Raw genomic sequence first — 20,057 nt, forward strand, 5'->3', positions numbered from 1 at the left:
AAAGCAGTTTACCTGCAGGTTGTTTCGTTTGAAGAAGCCTCTCTGCTGGAATCTTACATGTCAGTGTCTTAAAACGGAAAACAAAAGTCAGCTCAGGAGCAGAAAGGGATCTGTTTTCTATAATAGAAGGCTGCACTCAAAAACAAGGTAGTCCAGAGCGGAAACGCAGCTGCAATATTTTAACAGTCGCAGGGAGCTGGGGAATATACATTTGTAATTAAGCCTTTGGTGAAGCTGAAACGAAGGGGTCTGTTTGGGAGTCGGTTGCACGTTGCGGAAGAAATCTTAGTTTGCGAGGCACGCACCTCGGCGGGGTCCCAGAGAGGAGAAGGCAATGCTAAAACATCAGTACCCCCACCCCCCCCCCCCCCCCTCCGAAGCAAAGGTCAGGTCGAAGGGAAACGCGCCGGATTTTTTTTATAGTTTGGGAAGTGTTGGGAATGGGTTGCAAGCGGGTCATTTGCGGGGTTTGTTTTCAATGCGTTGGTTACTTTTGTCTTTGACACAAAATTGATGAAATTATTGATTGCTCCGGGGAGCCTGGGGATAAAAAGCTCTTCCCATTGGTGTCCGGAAGATTTACGTCTCTCCTCAGGCCCCTCCTCTGGGTTATAAAGAGACTTTTTTGAGTTTTATCACAACAGATTTGAATGGTGTGGGGACGGGTTCTGTGGGTGGGATGTTGCGCCGGCTCTGTTGGTAGCTCCACAGGACTCCCAGTCAAAGGCAGCTGTAAGGTTGCGTGCATCCAAGGAGGTAGGGAGGGGAGGGGAGGGGGTGGAAGAGTCAGGGGCCAAGCCATGGCTTTCACCATGTTGAGACCTGTAGCTGCCCGCCACTTTTACCCGGACATCAGCTTGCATTCGGACGACGATGGGAACAAGAGCGAGAGTGATGGCTCGGACCGGTCCTTCGACTGTTGCAACGGGACGAGCAAGAGGAGGAAGATCTCATTCTCCAAGGGGTCGGTGGTGGTGAAGCACAGACAGGCGGCCAATGCCAGGGAGAGGGACAGGACTCACAGCGTCAACACTGCCTTCAGCGCCCTCAGGACACTCATTCCCACCGAGCCCGCGGACAGGAAACTCTCCAAAATTGAGACCCTCCGCCTGGCTTCCAGTTACATCTCCCACCTCGGCAACATTCTGCTGGTTGGGGAGGAGGGCGCGGATGGACAACCGTGTCTCACCGCCGTCTACAGCAGCCAGCCCGAATTTGAGGGCCAGCAGCCGCGCTCCATCTGCACGTTCTGCCTCAGCAACCAGAGGAAAGGGGTACGTGGTGTTTGTGCCGGTCCGTAGTTAGTACGAGGCGGGGGGGATGTGTGGGGGGGGGGGGGGGGGGTGAACTTTAAGCCCCCAACGCAAAGCTATGAGGCTTGGAGGGAAGGAAAAATAATTGTGGTTTGGTGAATTGGCCAGCTGCATTGCCAACTTTTTGAAATAACTATTTAACTCCAAGCCATACAGCAGGGAACAAACAATTCAGCCTAATGTCCATGCCAAGCAAGTTGGCTGGGTTGGTCCTATTTGCCTGCATTCAGCTCATAGCCATCTGAATCCTTTCCATCCATTTTTCCAAATATTGAAATTCTACCTGTTTCTACAGATTCCTCTGGCAGGTTACCTTGATGCATTATTCTCTCACCCCCCCCCCCCACCCCATGCTCTCCCCACCTTTTGCTTACCCCCCTTCATGCTCTCCCTCCTTTCAAGCTCTCCCCTTTCACGCTCTCCCCCTTCGCACTCTCCCCCTTTTGTGCTCTCGCTCTTTCACGCTCTCACTCTTTCTCTATGCCATAAGTCTGCATGTTCCCCCTTGTCAAGTTTTTCTCAGTTTCTTTTTCTGAACTGAACTGGATTTGTAGAGAGGAGGGTGAATTCAGCTTCAAGATTAGGACCGCTGACTACTGCACCAGTTTGATGATCTGAGGCCTGATTTTTTGAGCACTGTTGGCTGGTAATGTATGATTATCTATTCATTTTAAGTACATAAACATTGAACCAGCATATTGCCTCTGACTGTCCACCTATTCAGATTTAAATTCAATTAAACTCAGTCAACAGCAGAGAAACAGGCTCTTTGGGCCACCATGTCCATCTGTACTAATTCCATTTACCATTGCTTTCTAAAACTTGGCAATTATAAAGCTCATTCAGAATGTTTTAAAAATCTTGTTAGTGTACCTACTTCCACCAACTTCATTTTTTATTTAAAAAAAAACCAATTTATATATTCCCTCTGCTTTTTCTTCAAAGTATCTAAAATAAAATAATCTGCCTTCATGAAAAGATTCAGTCGGTTTTAAGGGCTGTGGACAAATAATAAAGAAAGTTAGTCTTACCACTTCATGGTGATCCTTCATGCAGTAGTTCTATGAAAGGTAAACGTTTGGCATGAGGTGTTCATGAGTCTCAGCAAACTAGGCAGGGAATAGAAGAGGGAAAACAAAAGGTTGCCCAAATCTGAAAGTTTTTGGATTAGTTAATGTATCACCAGTTTGCATATATTTTGATTTCAACAGAACAGAATTCTTGTTGTTGCGTTCAAATCCTTCCAAGGACTTTCCTCTCCATCTTTGTAACCACCTCCAGCTCCACACTAACAAAATCTGCTGTTCCCAGTGTACATTCCTCACTTCCTTTGCACCAACATTGTATCTCTCTTCCTCTGATATTTTCCTTGGATGTTACATACCCCATATGACCCCTTTTATGTCTAACCATGCTGTTATGTGGGTCTTTGTAATCTCTCTCATCTAAATTATAAGAATGCAATAATGCTGCTATAAATGTATGATTCAGTACTTATTTTTGTATTTATTAAAGCAAATGGTTTTGTTTTGGAATGATATTCACCATTTTTGATTCATAATGATCTGCCTAAACAGACACTGGAACTGAATGGTTAATGGTAGAAGATTATGAATCTCAGCTTAAACCAGATGATGGGATTTATAAGTTTAAAGGTGACTTTTATAATGCTGTAGGAAACAGACTCCCAAATTTAAAAACATGCCTCAGTGTTGTGGTCAGCTACAGACTTCATATTCCAATTCCTGATCCAATGACCTGCTTCTGAGTATAGTTTCAAATGTGATGGCATTTGTATTGATATAAACCATACATTTGCTTTTGGAACAAAGGTACTGAAATTTTATTGAATTTTTGCTCTTAAATTTTAAATGCTGTTTACCAAAATGTCGTATTTAAGCCTTCAGTTTTATACTATAATTCTAAGAAATTAATGTAAGTAATATTTCAAAAACAATTCAATAAAAATGCTGGAATTCAGTTTTAATAAAGGTACCAAAGTTTAACTCCAGTTTACCGTATAAAATTAAAAACTATTGAAAGTGTCTAATTGCATTGTTACGTGTCATAGGCCTTAATGTTAATTATCAGTACAAGCACTTGCTGCTCCTTTCATCTCCAACACAAGTACTTCAAATTAATTGATTTGTATACATTTATTATTATGTCATCAGCTATTTTAACCTGTCATACTTTTCCAGATTAAAGAATTCTGTATCGATGAAGTCAATAACTGAAATGTGACAATCCATCTTCAAAATTGATATTATTTCTGATTTCCACAATTTCAAAATATTGCCGGCAGTTCTATTTTAAATCTATTTCCTGAAATTCTTCAGAATATAGCCAAAAAAATACAGAGGAATTTTCCATGCTTTCAATGGAAAATTCAGGATTTTGATTCTTTTGCTGAAGCAAATGAAAATGTGTATTTTAGTAGTTGTAGCCAAAGTCTCCAAAAAGTCTAAACTAATGACAGCACGCAGAGTTTAAACAGACTGTGGTAGTTAGTCTGAGATTTATAGGTCACTGTAGTTCACCAGGAAAACAGCAACATAAACTCCATAATTAGTTTTATTCAATACAATTAAAATTTTTTGTTTGGATCCAAGGAATCTGTCAAGGGAATCTTTTATCACCCTAATACTGGACATAACATAACACTGTACCTTCATTCAAGAACCTTTAAATACCACATTTGAATTCAAATTTTAATACTAGTGTAGTATTATTTAATTTGAGTTGAAAGTTACAGAAAAAGCGGGACATAATTCTTTAATTTCCCCAAATTAGACCTTTGGGAATGAGTTCCAACTTCAACATTTGATTTCAGTTCTTGAATACATTACCAAACTTCCTAGATGTGCTGTGTCGATTTCTGAAGATTGACCCAACAACTATCTTGAGATAGTATATTACATATTCAATCTGGATCAATGAAATCACACAGCACACCAATGGCTTTTAACACTCTTTCCTTTTCCTAGTTTGGTTAGTGTTATATTTCAAATAATCAGTCAAGCGGATGAAGACAACCCTGCAGAATATAGAACTTTACAGCAAATATAGGCCTTTCGGCCCACAACGTTGTGCAAACCCTATGTAAGCTTACTCCCCAACAATCTACTTTTCCCTACCTCATACCTTCATTTTTCTTACATTCATGAGTATTTTTTAATGTCCGTATTGAACCAGCATCCACCGCCATCCTGGACACTCACCACTCTCAATTTTAAAAAATCTTGCTTCTGAATATAAATCAATGCCCCCTACTTTTATTTAAGCGTCTGAGGGATTACATAAGAGCATGGACGGTGGAATTCATCACACCTAATGTCCATCAAGAGATAGTGGCTGTTCCTTTGCCAGATCCACTAGTTCTCTGATACAGTGTCCAAAATCTTATCAAACTTTGGCTTTGATTAACTCAACAACGAGGGTCAGTGAATATCAAATTTGACAACAAATGTCTTGGTGTTGAGTGCATGTTATTTTTACAATGTTACAACAACAAATTAGCAATCAAAAGTTAAAACCAAATGATTTTGATTGTTGGAGAATGGTGGCCAGCCTTTGACCCTATAACTCTAGAAGGATTCACCTGCCTTTGGATCTGTAAAGATTCACTACGTTAATTCTTGGTGCTAGAGGTTAGGGCTGTGGAAAGATAGTTAGATTGGTCCAGAATTGAGTCTTAAAGGGAAGAGACAGTCTTAATGTGACAATATTCTGAGGGGGTTGATGAGATAGAATCGAAGAAACTTTTTCATCTGGTTTCAGAAACTGGAACGAGGGTCCTGGTATACAGAGATAGCCATTTCAGATTGAACAGGGAAGAAATTTGAGGAAGATATGTGTTTGGAATCCTCTGGCCCACACGCTTGCGGTTCAGGGCCATGTCTTTTTTTTGGGGGTGGGGATGTGATACACAGAGATTGAATAATCAGAACGGGATGAAGTTCAAGATTCTTATTAGTTGCTAGATCAAGGTTGGACTCAATAACACATCGATTTCTGTTCTTGTTTAACTGGTATGGGAAGAGATGCAAAAATCTGAAGAGAGAGTTAGCATTTTGTTACATATATAAAGTGTAATTGTTTACTTCTCAATGTATTTTATCTCTCTGAGTTGAACGATCATTAACAGTCAGCCATAAACATCAATGATTAATAACCTTTTTACATCCTTTGGCCTATTGTTAAACTAAAATAGGCATGCCTGCTTCAACCAATTAAACTGTTGGAAAGTGACAGGCAGGAATGAGGTAGCTGGGGGGGAAAAATCACTAACGGTTAGAAACTTGGTTTTATTGGCCAATCGGGTTACTCAAAAGGACACCCAAATGTCTTAAAAAAACCTACCAAATATTACTTCTATTTTCCCGATATCTCGTTACTCAGAACTAGAGCTATTTTCAAGTCCTCGTGAGCCTTGTTTTCACCGACAAAGAATCCTCCAGTGTGCTGTAGCTTGCCGATGTTGTTGCATTAAAAAAAAACACCCAACCGGCATTTAATCAATAAAGTACAGTTGGAAGTAGATGTATCGTTAAATGAGTCCTTCATAACCCTCTCAAATTCTGTGCTAAATGTTCATGACACCACCTGAACCGCTCGATACATTTACTAACATTTTAGCTCATTTCCTGCACCAACTCCCTCCCCCACATGTGGCGTTTGTTTTGCTAAATTTTAATTTTTTTTGCAGTTCCCTGCAAGAGAGAACGGTTCCCTTAGGATTGTATTTTAATCACGAATTAATGCTTGCAATTCATAATATTGTAAGTGCATCCAAGAAAGCGTTTGTTATTTTAGTTCAAGCCGTGGTTCTATAATATTTTAAACATTTTCTTTTCATTTAAAAAAGACTTGGTTTGTTCTGTTGAGAGGAGTTCAACACGAAAGTCTGCAGACACCAGGGTTGATGAAATTCAGCCGAACAAACTGTGCTTGATGGAGGAGAGATACAGAACCAACGTTTCGGACTTGAGCATTGACCTGGTGTGTTGAGAGGGATATGTCATTCAGCTTTTATGTTCTTATTTTAGGAATCTCGTGGCTTGTCGCGGTTCTAACACATACTCTGGTCTGTGAGATTGCCAGCAATTAACCCGTTCGTTTATAACATTTCTTCGTTGGACTAGTTGAACCGGCCTTATGCTTTAACATCACGAACGCCGGTGCTTTTTAAGCGCTCAAACTTCCTTCGGGGAGGGGGAGGGAGCGACTCCAAGCTGCAGATCGATCTCAGTTTCGCTTGAGGATTCGGAGCATGAAGGAGAGGGTTAAAGGAGGGAACGTTTCAGGAAGCCGGCGACGCTTCTCAACTGACTCCCACATAGAACAAACAAGGACGTGAAGTGTATCGCATTGCAAATTGGTTACACTTCTATAGTTACATCTAGCGTGCCATTAATATGTTACCCGATCACCTCTGAGATGGCCCACGCTTCTGGTCTCGCATTTGAATAACGACCTTACTAAATCCGAACCTCAAACACAAACTAAGCACCCCCACCCCTTCAGGTTACAAAAACTACTGGAACCTTGTCCATTTAAAATGTGTTCTTAAAACAGCGAATACCGACCTTTAAAACAAAAATAACATATTTGCTATAAAGAACGCTGCTGAGTCTCTCCAGCACTTTTGTGTATTAAACTACAATCACAGAGTCTGCAGACTTTCAAGATTCAATTTATTGCCATGTAATAAAGACAGTGCAATATTACACTGAATTTGTTTTCGCCTGCCGTAGGGACAGGCAGATTGGTCATTGGCAGAAATTGCCTGAAGCCTTTCTTGCAGTCAGTCACCGTCCGTGGATTCGCCTCCAGCGCTTCCACGGAGAGTTAAACATTAAGATCATTAATGTGGATAGACTTGTTCCATGAGTAGGCAAAAGTACAGAAGAAAAAGTTACTACTTTCAACCAGTAACGATTACTCTGTTGGCTCATGTGATGAGGGGTGTTTACTTTTTTTTTCAGGTGAAAGAGAAGGACGGGAAGAGTGGGTTTTCCAAGCTCAGGGGACAAGCGCCTCTCCGGATGCCACGCCAGTGAATGCGAGGACCGAGGGGGCGGCGAGGGAGCCGTGAAGCAGGAGCAGAGCCGACGGCCGGCCAAAAAAAAAACTCAGCGGGTCAAAAGCATGCTGACAACACCAACAGATTCCACGTGGCAAGCTTTCTCACACACGGAGTGTGTTGGGAGCCCCTGTTCTTCTTCCGACCACACATCCTTGAACTCTAGGCAGTCTTTGAATCCGGCCCCGTCTTCGTCTGCAGCTGAGGAGCACGGGGTGTAAGCGATTACAGAGAGCGAGTGCTAGTGCGACACTTAAAAAGTCTGTCTCCATTTGGGGAGATTGGGTCTTTTTTTTTTCTGTTTTAATTTTTTTATATATATAAAAAGGCGTCCAGCCAAAATGTGGGGAAAAAAATAAAAGAAAAACAATCTGTTTCAGGATTTAATTAATTTAATTTAGAGATAAAGCGCGCTGTTCAAATTCACCCAATTAATCTAGCAACCTGTGCGTTTAGTCCTTATTTGAGATGTATATAAAAATAGGAATGGCTTTGATGTGTGTAAGTAAAACTTCGAGCAATCTCTTCTTACACCAAACGTAAGGGGTGGAAGAGGTTTGTATTTTTTGACCCGCCCGACGTGCCGCCAGCGCTGTCGATGCAACTCATCCTGCAAGTAGCTTTGATGCACTGGACGAGGCCACTGGTGCCCGCTCTTGCACGCTCCTGTTATCACCCTGAATTCCTCTAGGGACCCCAGCTACTTCTACAGCCCTCCGAGGTGTACAACCCGATTCAGTTCTGCGACACGTTTAACCTCCCCAAACAACCGAGTCGTGCTTTCAGCTGCACTGGATTGATTCCCTCTCGAAACGTTCCTTCCTCCTAAGGGACTCGGTTAAAAAAAGTAGCGATTTTCCCGAGTTTTATTTTCAAGAGTTCTGGGGTTCCACATCACAGAAATAAGCCCTTCGACCCGGCTCGTCTATGCCAACCAAGTTGTCTACCTGTGTCCCATTTCCCTGCCTTTGGCGCACATCCCTCCTTTCCTAGCCCTGAATCAATCTATAGATTTCTCAACCATAACTTCGACCTTGATCCGACACACTCACCACCCTCCGTGTGGAATAAGTTGTCTCTCGCCGCCCTCCCCCTTTAAATCTTTCCTCCTATTCCCTTAAACCTAGTTTTAAACCTACCTTTGGGGAAATGACTGTTCATGTTATCTATCTCCTCCTGATGTTAAAACCGTTCAATCGCCTGCCGTGGCACCGATGTGCTAATTAAGTACCGATTCATGAGAAAGAAAACAGTTGGAGCGAGTCAGACAGAGTGCATGGAGAGAAATGGACAGCCACCGTTTCTGGTCGGGGCCCTTTATTGAACTGATTTCTTTCCGTATCTGCTACCTGACCTCCAGTTTCCTATGTGCTTTCTCAAGATTCCAGCATCTGTCGTCTCTGGATTTGTATAGCGGCTTGCAGGGACCGCACAGTTGCCGTAGCGGTTAGCGCGATGCTGTTACAGCGCCAGCGACTCGTGTTCGAATCCCATGTTTTAATCACCTCAAAATATCTCAGTAAGGTCGCGAGTGAAGGTCTTGCGCAGTAGCAGCGCCGTGTAATTTAGGAAATAAAGCAGCCTTTGAAAAGTCCCCCACACAACGGTACAGATGCCCACTAATTCAAGGTTCCTTTGTTGTCATGGAATGAACACTAGAAACGGGTACAGTGACCGAGCACTTCTTTAACTTGCTGGAATATGGGACGATTTCCCTTTGCAAAGTTTCTGTGCTTATCTTTTTTTCTGGGGTTGTAAAGCATGAAAAAAGGAACTAAGTTCTGTGCTGGAGAGAGCCAGCACCTCAGCCTCTGTGAACACCGTCGTCTGCTCGTCTTTGGAGCAGGGATTGACATCATGAAATTCTTATGCGCGTCTCCGTGTGAAGCTCGGGGTTCATGGTTCACTCAACCTATTGGCAATTAAGGACATATGAAGATGGAGCAGGAGTAGACCATCCGGCCCGTCCAGACTGCTCGCCATTCAATGTTATCATGACGCATCTCCACCTACCTGCCTTTTCCCCATATTTCCTAATTCCCCCAATTATTTCAAAAAAATCTATCCAACCTTGTCTGAATTCACAGTGAGAGGTGTCCTCCACTGCTTCAAAGGGCAGCGAATTCCACAGATTCACCACCCTCTGGGAAAAAGCAGTTCCTCCTCATCTGTCCTAAATCTACTCTTCTGAATCCAGAGGTTAGGTCCCGTAGTTCTGGTCTTCCCCACAATTGGAAACAACCTTTTGAAAAAAATCTATACTTGCATAATTAAATACGATTCTACAAGATCTCCTCTCATTTTTTTTTTCTAAATTCCAGTGAATACAGTCCCAGACGATTCAATTTCTCCTCATGCGTTAAACCTCTAATCTCTGGAACCTCCTCTGCATTGCCTCCAAAGCCAGTACCCCCTTCCCCAGGAAGGCCAACATTCCATTGCCCTGCACTGGCCCTTTGAGTCTATGCTCCTATTGGACTTCACTTCGCTCCCTGCTCTGGAATAGCCTGGCGACGGTCAGTAAGTTCAGGGATGGCTCGAGGCTTTACTAGCTGTGGGACTGACCCTCGGTGCTAGGGGCTACCCAGACACTGAAGTGGGTGAAGGCCGAGATTGACTGCGTTTAAGAAATATTCGGACAAGTGCATGGATAGGAAAGAGTTAGATGGGCAGAGACAAAACGCAGGCAAATGTGGGGGGGGGGGGGAAATCAGCGATGACATGTCTCCCTCCCCTTGTTTCTCTTGCCTCTCTATCCCGCTGACTGACACCTGCCAATCTGTACGTCATCCTTCGCCTCTCCCTGGTTCATCAAATCCCCCACTCACTGGCCCCGTCCAACCCCATCAACCCTGCCTGGCTTCATTATATTAAACTTCTCCTCTGCACCCTCAGTCTTGATAAAGGATTCCGACCATTCTTTTGTTCCCACTGATGTTGCTCGTCCCGCAGGCAAATTGGAACAATTTAACAAGCATGAGCGATTAGGACCGAAGGGACTTTTCTCCCATATCCTTTAACAGCTCTATGGGATTAACCACACCACTCCAACCTCTTTAGAAGGTAGCCCAACCCCGCCGACCATGGCAATCCTATAAGACATTGAATCCCGACATCATACACTGCAGGAAAGTATGTACCGAATCTCTTACTCCAAATGCGGATCCACCCTAATACTATCACCCCCTCGTTAACAGGCAGCTGGAGGGATCCGATTGACCAGTTGTTTTCCATTAATTAGTGAAGCGTTGGGGGTGGGATTGCACATTGCCTAAATCGACCTTGTTATTGCACTAAACTCTTCCAAATCTCTGGAAAAGGTGGATTTTGGAAAAGCCCTTGGGTCATGGATGTAAGTAAACTCTCGCTCACAAGCTTACGGGGTATATTGGGGCTTGTTTATTCAGGTTTTGCCAATGCACCTCAAAAAATCGGATCATCGGAGTTTCTGAAGGCAAGTTACTCTGACGTTATTGGAACACATGTCGAAATGAAGCATTTGGTTCATTTGCCATCAGACGGAGCCTTTGTGAGAGGAACAAGAAACAGGAACAGGAGTCCGCCCATCAAGCCTGCTCCGGCACTCAGCAAGATCACGGCTGATCTGGCTGCAGACTCCGCTCCACTTCAAAAATAATTCGATTATTTGATGCCATCTGTAAATGGGACTGGGATCTTCTGTCTGTTTACTGCAGAATTTTCTGACCGAGGTGCCGCCAATCGCCCAAAGATGAAAGGAAAGGCAGAAGGGTTTCGTTTTTTTCCTAGGATTATATGGGTCGGCACAACATCGTGGGCCGAAGGGTCTGTACTGTTCTATGAAACGTCGCCTTAATTTTATCAATCTCTAAACAACGTGCTCCAACTAAAGCACGTATCAGCAGTTGGGTGGTTTTTGGTGAAGGAAAGGGAAATGAGATCAACAACCTCTCCTAACAAGACAGAATTTAGCACGCGTTTCACAACCATAGTGTGTGATCTCTGGTTGAAGCACCGTGCGATTTTCGAGGTGAGGCAAGGCGTTGTGCATTTAAATTCTCATGGACAATTTGAGATGTTCGACTACACAATACACTTGGCTAATGCCGCGCATATCTTGGCGTGAGCGCGGGTCTCCAAACTATTCGTGCACATTAATGTCTTCCGCTGTGGGTTACTCTATCTGGCTCGGTCCCAGGTAAATACACTGTCCTTCACAGCAGAGGAATTTAAATCGGTCAGAAGCCCCATCTGAAATCCTGCCAGCACCCAGAGTTGCAGACGTCCACGGCCTGAGGATGGCTTGTGGTCTCATCTCTCTTTCCCCCCCCCCCGACCCTTTTCATCAGATTCGATACATAAAAGTTCTATTCTCCTCACGTTGATCTTCCAGAGACTCTGGGAAGGCATAATGTAAAAACCCAGAAATGCTGGAGGGAGCGTAGAAGATTGAGGGGGGGTTTGATGGAGGTGTTCAAGATTTTAAAAGGGACTGAGTCAACGTGGATAGGCTTTTTTAATTAAGAGTGGGGGGATATTCAAACCAGAGACCATGGTTTGAGATTGCAGGGGGAAAATTATAAGGGGAACATGAGGGGAATTTGCTTCACGCAAAGGGTGGTTGGGATGTGGAATAAGCTTCCAGCAGAGGTGGTTGAAGCAGGGACATTATTTACATTTAAGGAAAGACTGGATAATTACTTGGAGGGTGAGGATTTGTTCCGGCATAGACTAGTAGGGCCAAACTGGCCTGTTCTGTGCTGTATATGGTGATATGAACTCTGCAGGTCTCCTAGCGTCCATAGGCGGTAAAGATACATAACCGACGTTTCGGGTCGGAGCCCTTCTTCAACGTGTGAGTAAAAAGCAGGCAGGCGCCTGAATTAAAAACAAGGCCAGGAGGAGGAGCACAGCCAACAGACAAAAGGTATAAATTGAATATGGAGAGGAGAACCGGGAAAGAGGGAAGGTGAGAATTGATTTGGCTCTGTGAAAGCAGAGGAAGGGAAAGAAGACAGGGAAAGAGGAAAGTAGTAAAATCACTAAAATGAGGAGGGACTCAGCTGATCTTGCAGTGGGCCTAGAAGGTATAGATATATCGCTGTCAGTTCGCACCTGAGCCCTTCAATGTGTAAAATACAGACAGCTGCCTGGATTAAAAGGCTGGGGGACTTTTTTGCTTATATCCTGAAGAGAGTTCAGGGTTGGTAATACTGTATATGTTTACCCCTATGGACGCTCTGAGTTCCTCCAGCATTTCTGTGTTTTTACACAATCATTGCATCTGCAAGCTTTCATGTTTCATTCCTTGCATAACGTGCTCGCTTTGCCAGTCCGCTTTGATCTTAAATGGCAGCAAATTCAGACTTGACATGAACAGTTGTGGGATTCAGCATCCAGATAGATTCTGGAAGTGAAAACCTAGATTGACATCCCCAGGTGAGCAGTGGGTTCACCTTGTATAAAAAAAGGTTTGGAGGGATACAGGCCAAACACCGGTAAATGGGACTAGTCCAGGTGGGTTACTTGGTTGGTGTGAATGAGTTGGGCTGAAAGCCCTGTTTCCATGCTGTATAACTCCACACTGATGCTAGTATCAGGCACACCTAAACTAGAGCTCTACAGTATGGAAATGGGCTATTTGCCCCAACTTCTCTATGCTGACAAAACTAGTCCCATTAGCCTCCATTCAGTCAAAATCACTCAACTCTTATACCTTAATGTCTTTTAGATGTCACAATTGTCCCTGCCTCTATCACTTTCTCTGGCAGCTTGTTCCTTTGTGTGAAGGTGCCCCTCCAATCCCTTGAAAATCTTTTCCCTCTTACCTTAAACCTATGCCCTCTTGTTTTACACTCCCCTATCCGGGAGGCGGGTGGAGAGGGGAATTGTGACTATTTACCTTTTCAAAACGACATGAAATCACACTTTGCCTGGTCTCTCTGGGGAAATAGAAACAGGAAGTGACAACTTAGTGCATTGATCTTCTCATGCCCTCTATTTAGATCGCTCTGCACTAACTGCACCCAACCTTTCTCCCATATTCTTTAATAACTCTAGTTGATATAAATCTGATAAGTAGATTTCAAGCAAACAATTGATCTGGCACCAGCTGCCCTTGGAAGAAAAACACTCCAAAATGTTTTCCTTCCTGTACCCATTGTCGTTTTGCCTATTTTTTCCCCCTTCACTAGCTTAATTAATGGGTTATCTTATTGATTGAGCTTATGACTTGCCCAAATTAGGTAGTTGTGAAGAGTAAAACATTTGGGCGAATAGCCTGGGGTAGGGGTGACATTTACACCTTTATGAATAATAATTCATTTGCTGTTGAATACTTTGGGGCATTGTGCGAGTGTTGTCAGAAGAGGATAAAATCTGAAACAAAAACAAGCTGCTCAGCAGGTTGAGAAGCATCTGTGGAGAGAGACTATTCATATCAGAGCCCTTCATCAGTATAAATGTGTTCACTTTCTTCTTTCTACATGACTGATTAATCTGTGGGCAAACTCATGGAGTAGAGATTACACTCAATTAATTTGCTGAACTGGGAGGTTAATGGAGAATCACCCTCTGTGTGGCTGTTACACAGTCCAGGAAGTTTGTTTGATTGACTGTGTTGTCTTGGCTGAGTTGAAGCTGAGGGAGACACAAGAGACTGCAGAAGCAGGAATTCGGAGCAAAAAAAAAACTGCTGGAAGATCAAGCAGCATCTGTGGAGACAAAGGGGTAATCGATATTTTGGTTTAACACCCTGCATCAGACTGCTGCAGAATCCACTGCTGCTCGACTGTCCTGTGTGTTGGATCAGGTCCAGCGTGGCTTGTCCTCCCCTGATTTCCCGTGCGGTGATCCCGGTTGGGAAATGCACCTGGGCAAATGATGGAGAGATCAGGTTGGTCCCACAAAGCAAAACATTGCTGGCGTTTACCATCCTGGCTCTGTACATGACTGAGAATTGCAGACTTGGGCTGATGTCTCTCAGAGAGAGTTGCAGTTCTTTACTGCAAGAGAGGAAGGGATACAATTAGGGGCAATGAAAAGGCATTTCCCTCTCACTGCTGGGATCTTGACTGTAAAGAGAACGGATGGGTTAAGAGTTCATTCTTTTTCTGACAGAGTCATGATGGAAAGAAATTTTGGACAGTTTCAAAGAATCCCCAGTAGAGCGTATCCACAAGGTTTTACATACATGGCAGTAAATTTATAGTTTAATTTAGAGAGACTCTGAGGTGGCCCGATCGTGTGGTTAACTCATACTATACCTGTCTCAGGAGCACTTGATAACGAAACTCAACGCAAATTTTAAAAAAAGCAAAGGCTCACCACGTGAATGTTCCTGAACAATATCGTGCATTATGCTAAAATAGAAAATCACAACAAACTTTCATGTTAATGCTGAAATGTTCTTTTATGCCCGCTGGTATTTAGGAGATGCAATTGACAACAGATTGTTTGGGTTGGAGCAAAACAATTCCACTTGCATTGAGCGGGAATCCTGGTGTCTTGTGCGTGTGGTGAGGCACGAGTTTATTTTATCTCTCTCTCCCTTGCTCTTGCTCTCTCTTTTTCTCGGTAGGTCCCCCCCGCCCCGCCGAAGCACATGGTTGTTTAAGTGAGAGTCTGGTAAGAATTAGGCATGGTGAGGAGCGTGAAACATCCTGAATTGGGAGCTTGTACAGCTGTGCAAGAGGCCAAGGGTGTAAATCTACTGCTGCAGTTCAGTGGGGGGAGACAGGCAATCCCGCCCTCGGAAAAAAAAGCATATCCACAGGAGAGACGCAGTCAGACACAATTCATCTCGCGGAGCTTGCTCCAACACTGAGTTAGATTCACACTGTAAGTGAACACAACTTCATCAGCACTGAATATTATTGTCGTGAATGATTTAAAAAAAAAAGCCACTCCCGGTTGTGTATATTTTTTTTAAAATCCAGCTGTTCCCTAAAACAGTTAAATGTGGTTTTGTTGCCGATTTTATTTTCCTCCAACCCATCTCAATGATGTTCTTGTCGGCAGGGACAAGACGACGTCGCCTTTTCATACACTGGGGTTCCATCAGCTCTCGCCCGATGCGAAGCACCTTTTTCGTGTCTGTGGCGCCCTACCTCCCGGGACGGCAGTATTTTGTCCTTCAATCCATTACATTCTTTTTCCTCCCCTCCACCATGCACCATTCTCAAAAAAAGAACCACGGACACATTCCCAATGTGCTTAACACACAGAAGCAATGCGCAAAAATGAATCCCGACGAAGGGCTTCGGCCCGAAACGTCTACTACTCATTTGCCTTCAATGGACGATCCCTAAGCGGCTGAGTTCCCCCAGAATTTTGGGACAACCTCTCCTGTTTAGTTTTGTTAACACGATTTGATGGAAGAACTTTGAAGGCCTCGGCGCGTGGAAAAAAAAAGAACGATGAAGGGCTCGAAGTGTCGATCGTTCTTTTTCTCCCTCTGCTCGACTCACTGAGTTCCTCCAGCAGGCTGTGGTTTGTCCACATTCCAACATCTGCAGTCTCCTGAGTGTGGGATATTAACATTACTGGCAGATTAGCCTCTGAAAGGTGGGCGAGCGAGATCCTGTTCACCCACTCGATTTGTCTGTGGTTCAACTAACAGTACAGAGCGATGGATTCAAATCCACATCTATCACCGATCACAAATTCAGTGAGATCAGCTGGTTGAGTGCTGTCACAACAGTCTTGCACTCAAAGTCAGTACAACAATGGAATTGATGGTGGACTTCAGGAAGGGGAAGCCAGGAGAAACACAAACCAGTCCTCATCAAAGAGTCGGAAGTGGAGAAGGTTAAAAAAAAAAGTCAGATCCCTGGGTGTCAACATCTCTGAAGACCTATCCTGGGACCATCATGTCCATGCAGTCATGAAGAAGGCTCACCAGCTGTTATATTTCATTAGGAGTTTGACGAGATTTGGTATATCACCAAAGACTCCTGCAAATTTCGACAGGTGTACCAAGCATTCTGATTAGTTACATTACTGTGTGGTGTGGAGGTGCCAATGCACAGGACAGGAACAGTTTACAGAGGGTTGTGAACTAGGCCAGCACCATCCACTAAGGACATCTTTAAGAGCCGGTGCCTCAATAAAGCAACCTTTATCCTCAAGGACCCCCATCACTCAGGTCATGCCCTCTTCACACTGCTACCATCAGCAAGGAGGTACAGGAGCCTGAAGACACACACTCAATGTTACAAAAACGGCTTCTTCCCCTCCACCATTGGATTTCTGAACGGACAATGAACCACAGACATGACCTCACTTTTTTTACTACTTGTTTTGAAATCTTGAATTTACATAATTAATTTATAGTAATGTTGTACCTTGTTCTGTCACAAAACAACAAATTTCATGACACATGTTCCTGACAATAAACCTGATTCTGATTCTCGCCAGGGATTTTAGCTTCACTACAAAATAATGAACAAATGAATGAAGGTTTGTTGTTAAATCCTGAGGTGGAATGCAAGTCTTGTGTGCTCCAGATTCCCAGTTACACTGACACAAATTAAGTACAATTGAATGATCAGGCCTCATCTGCTCACATGGAATGAAATATCACAGGGCACTATTTTGAAAAGGAAAAGTTCTCTCAGGTTTCCTGCTCAACATTTATTTGGGCTAAAACAGATTATCTGGTCATTATCACAGTGCTGTGTATCTCTGTGTGTTGGAGTATGTGACAGTGATATTGGGAGATCGTATAGCTAATCCTCAGTGGGTGAATGTTCTGATACCTGTCACCTGTTGGGTTATCCATGATGGATGTGGCCGGGGAATTTAAACTTGACTTGCTTTGGAGAGATATAGGAGCTCGTACTGTGCTCGTGACCTTCAACTGGCTTAAGGATCACAGGGTTGGAGGAGGTGGGGAAGGGGCAGAAGGCTGGTCTGTGACCTTGCTGGCAACCACCTTGTGCATGCACACCCAGCATGTGGGTGGAAGAATGGAGGGCTTTTTCCATTCATTCAGGTAGATTCAAGCAATAATTAATGTTGTCAGTAGAGCAGAGAGGAGCCTCGGAGAAAAGGTTATTTCTCAGATCTCTGATGTCAGGAAGACTGAGCTCACATAGCCCATGCTTCCTGTCTGGACAGTAAACAGGAGGAAATTCTGTATGATGTGCAGTATCATTTGTCAAATGAATTTTAATGCATCACAACCATATTAAGTCTCAACAGCGGCCACACAGCCTGAGGACATCCTGGACTACTTGACATCCAATGAAGTCCTTTTTTTTAATTCCAAACAGGGTCGATTGTGATAAATTAATGCCTTTGTCAAGGGAAGGGTCGGGTGGACTGTGGAGGGAACCAAGAACTGAAAGAAACAAGTGGGGAAAGTGGACTGGCTAGTTTCATCACAGTCTGGTTTGGCAAAACTGGTGCTCAGGAATACAGAAGGTAGTAAACATAGTCAGGTCCATCACAGGCATCTATGAGAGGCTGACTCCCTCATCCACTCATTCCTTCCCTCTAATCGCCCCCTCGCTACCTACCCCTGTACACGCACCCATACCTCCTCCCTCACCACCACTTGGGACTCCAAATAGTCCTTCCAAGTGAAGCAACACTTGAGAATCTGCGGGGGTCACCTGCTGCATCTGGTGCTTCCGCTATGGTCTGCTCTACATGGGAGAAACTGGACGCAGACAGGGAGATTGTGTTTTTTTTTTTTTAGCACCTTTGCTCAATCCATTGCAATAATGGGGACCTCATAGTGGTCAACCATTTCAATTTCATGCCCCATTCCTACACCTGCATGTCTGTCCATGACCTCATGCCCTGCCAAAATGAGGACTCCCACAAATCACCAAATATTCCATCTGGGCACTCTCCAGCCAGATGGTATTAACCTTAACTGCTCCAGTTTCCATTAGGGCCTCTCCCAATCTCTTTCTCTTTCCCTATCCCTTTGTCTCCTTTCCTCCAGCTCCCCATTCAGGCAGCTTCTGCTTCCCCTCCCCCAATCACTTCTCAGCTTTTTTTCTCCCACCTATGACTTCTTGCCTGTTGACTGGTGTTTCTCACCCTGCTCCTTCCCCCCCCCCCCCCCCCACCTTTTTATTCAGGCACCTGCCTCCTTCCTTTTCATACCTTGACAAAGGGCTCAGGCCCGGAACGCTGGTGATACCCCTTTGCTTCCTGTGCAAGCTGCGCGACCTGTTGAGTTTCTCCAGCACGTTTGTGCATTACACTACAGTCACAATACCTGGAGACTTTCCTGTTTAACCTTTAGACTCCAGAACAGTTTCTTACCAACAGCTATCAAGCATATGTTAATCACATGCTTCTCTGACAGCACAAAACGACTGTCTGCACTGTTGTCAGTCATTTTTATTTGCGCTAGGGTAACTGTGAATATTTAATATCTATCCCTCTTGTGTAGTTACTGTCTTTTTAATTCAATTAATCTTACTATTATAGTTTGCCTTTACAAGTACTTGTTTGGCTGCAGCAAGTGAAAATTTCAGTGCTCATGTACATTGTACAGTGTGCATGACAATAAACTCATCATCATTATAGAATCAAAGTGATTTGGCAGAAGTACTAGAAATGCCAGGAATTAGTGATTTTCACAAAACGAGTGGTTTGGCACTGGACTCGGTGGGGAGGGGAAGGAGGGTGGATGCAAGCTTAACTGTGACATTAAAAAGAGAACTGGATCATTACATTTTTTGGACAAACGACACGGTAACATGGCATTTTGGCCCACCAGCCCGTGCCACCCAATGTTGCCCCACTTGGAAGGCAAAATTTGTAGTGAGTGTGGAAAGTGAATGGGGAGTGTGTACAGCTCTTGCATTGTGTTAGAATTAACTCAAGTAATCTTTCAATAAATTAGTGATTTACCCAAGTCGTCTTCAACCTGGAAAGTATAGCAACTTGCTGAAAACTAATCCATGCATAGGAAAAGCACACAAAATATATTGAGATAAATGTCTGAATGGATCACTTTAATGGTGCTCAGCCAGAGCACCAGGAAAATGTTACTGCTCTTCTGTAGATACTGTCCCTGCGCTTTTTTCGAACATAGAACATTACCACACAGTCCAGACCCATGATGATATGCTGACCCATACACAACTACCAAATTTGGCTTTAAAAATGTAAATAAAATATACCAAAAAAAACTCATAACCTTCTATTTTTCATTTATCCACCTGCCTAAGAGACTCTTAAATGCCTCTATTGTTCCACACTCCACGATCATCCCTGGCAGTGCATAGCAGGCACCCACACTGTGTAACAAAAACATACCGCTGATGTCTCCCCTAAGCTTTTCTCCCTTCACTTTGTATAGATGTCCTCTGGTGCTTGCTACTCCAGTCCTGGGAAAAAGGTGCTGACTATCCACCCTGTCTATACCTCTCATAATCTTATTGACCTTTCAATCTTCCTCACTCCAAGTGATATCTGACTGCAAAATGGAAGGAGCCTTGGATCAATTTCTCATCCAAAAGTTGTCTCCTCCAAGAGGGCAGCACTCCTGGGGTACTCCCAGCAGCATGGTTTTAGTTAAACTCAAGTCTCTGAGTCCTAGAACCTTCAACACTCCTAGGAGTGTTATGCACTAATAGCTGACCCCTGAAGACTCAGATGAGGGCTGGGTATCACACTGATCTGGCAGGTTAACATGATGCTTGAAATCAGGGTTA

The 20,057-nt window shown here is 43.8% G+C and overlaps 1 protein-coding gene and 1 long non-coding RNA gene across 2 annotated transcripts in view; one reads left to right on the top strand and one right to left on the bottom strand.

Annotated features, from left to right (window-relative positions):
- The window catches only part of LOC138735839 (uncharacterized), a 114,063-nt gene that overhangs the window by 83,875 nt on the left and 10,131 nt on the right, over positions 1-20,057 (bottom strand). The window contains exons 2-3 of the long non-coding RNA XR_011339962.1: positions 2,345-2,422; positions 13-67 (exon numbers count right to left, since the gene is read on the bottom strand). This is a non-coding gene — a long non-coding RNA (uncharacterized lncRNA). The remainder of the gene's footprint in view (positions 1-12; positions 68-2,344; positions 2,423-20,057) is intronic.
- Positions 782-7,741, top strand: tcf15 (transcription factor 15). Its single transcript, XM_069884327.1, has 2 exons — positions 782-1,274; positions 7,301-7,741. Exons 1-2 carry the CDS (start codon positions 801-803, stop codon positions 7,373-7,375), a joined length of 549 nt encoding a protein of 182 aa, XP_069740428.1. The 5' UTR covers positions 782-800; the 3' UTR covers positions 7,376-7,741.

This window comes from Narcine bancroftii, chromosome 6 (genome assembly GCF_036971445.1).
Source record: "Narcine bancroftii isolate sNarBan1 chromosome 6, sNarBan1.hap1, whole genome shotgun sequence".
Taxonomy (NCBI): domain Eukaryota; kingdom Metazoa; phylum Chordata; class Chondrichthyes; order Torpediniformes; family Narcinidae; genus Narcine; species Narcine bancroftii.

What these genes read in the sequence shown, in the direction of transcription:
- tcf15 (XM_069884327.1), top strand. Translation starts at nt 801, where the DNA reads ATGGCTTTCACCATGTTGAGACCTGTAGCTGCCCGCCACTTTTACCCG. An exon ending in TCAGCAACCAGAGGAAAGGG is followed by an intron (nt 1,275 to 7,300) that starts GTACGTGGTGTT and finishes TTTTTTTTTCAG; the next exon opens with GTGAAAGAGAAGGACGGGAA.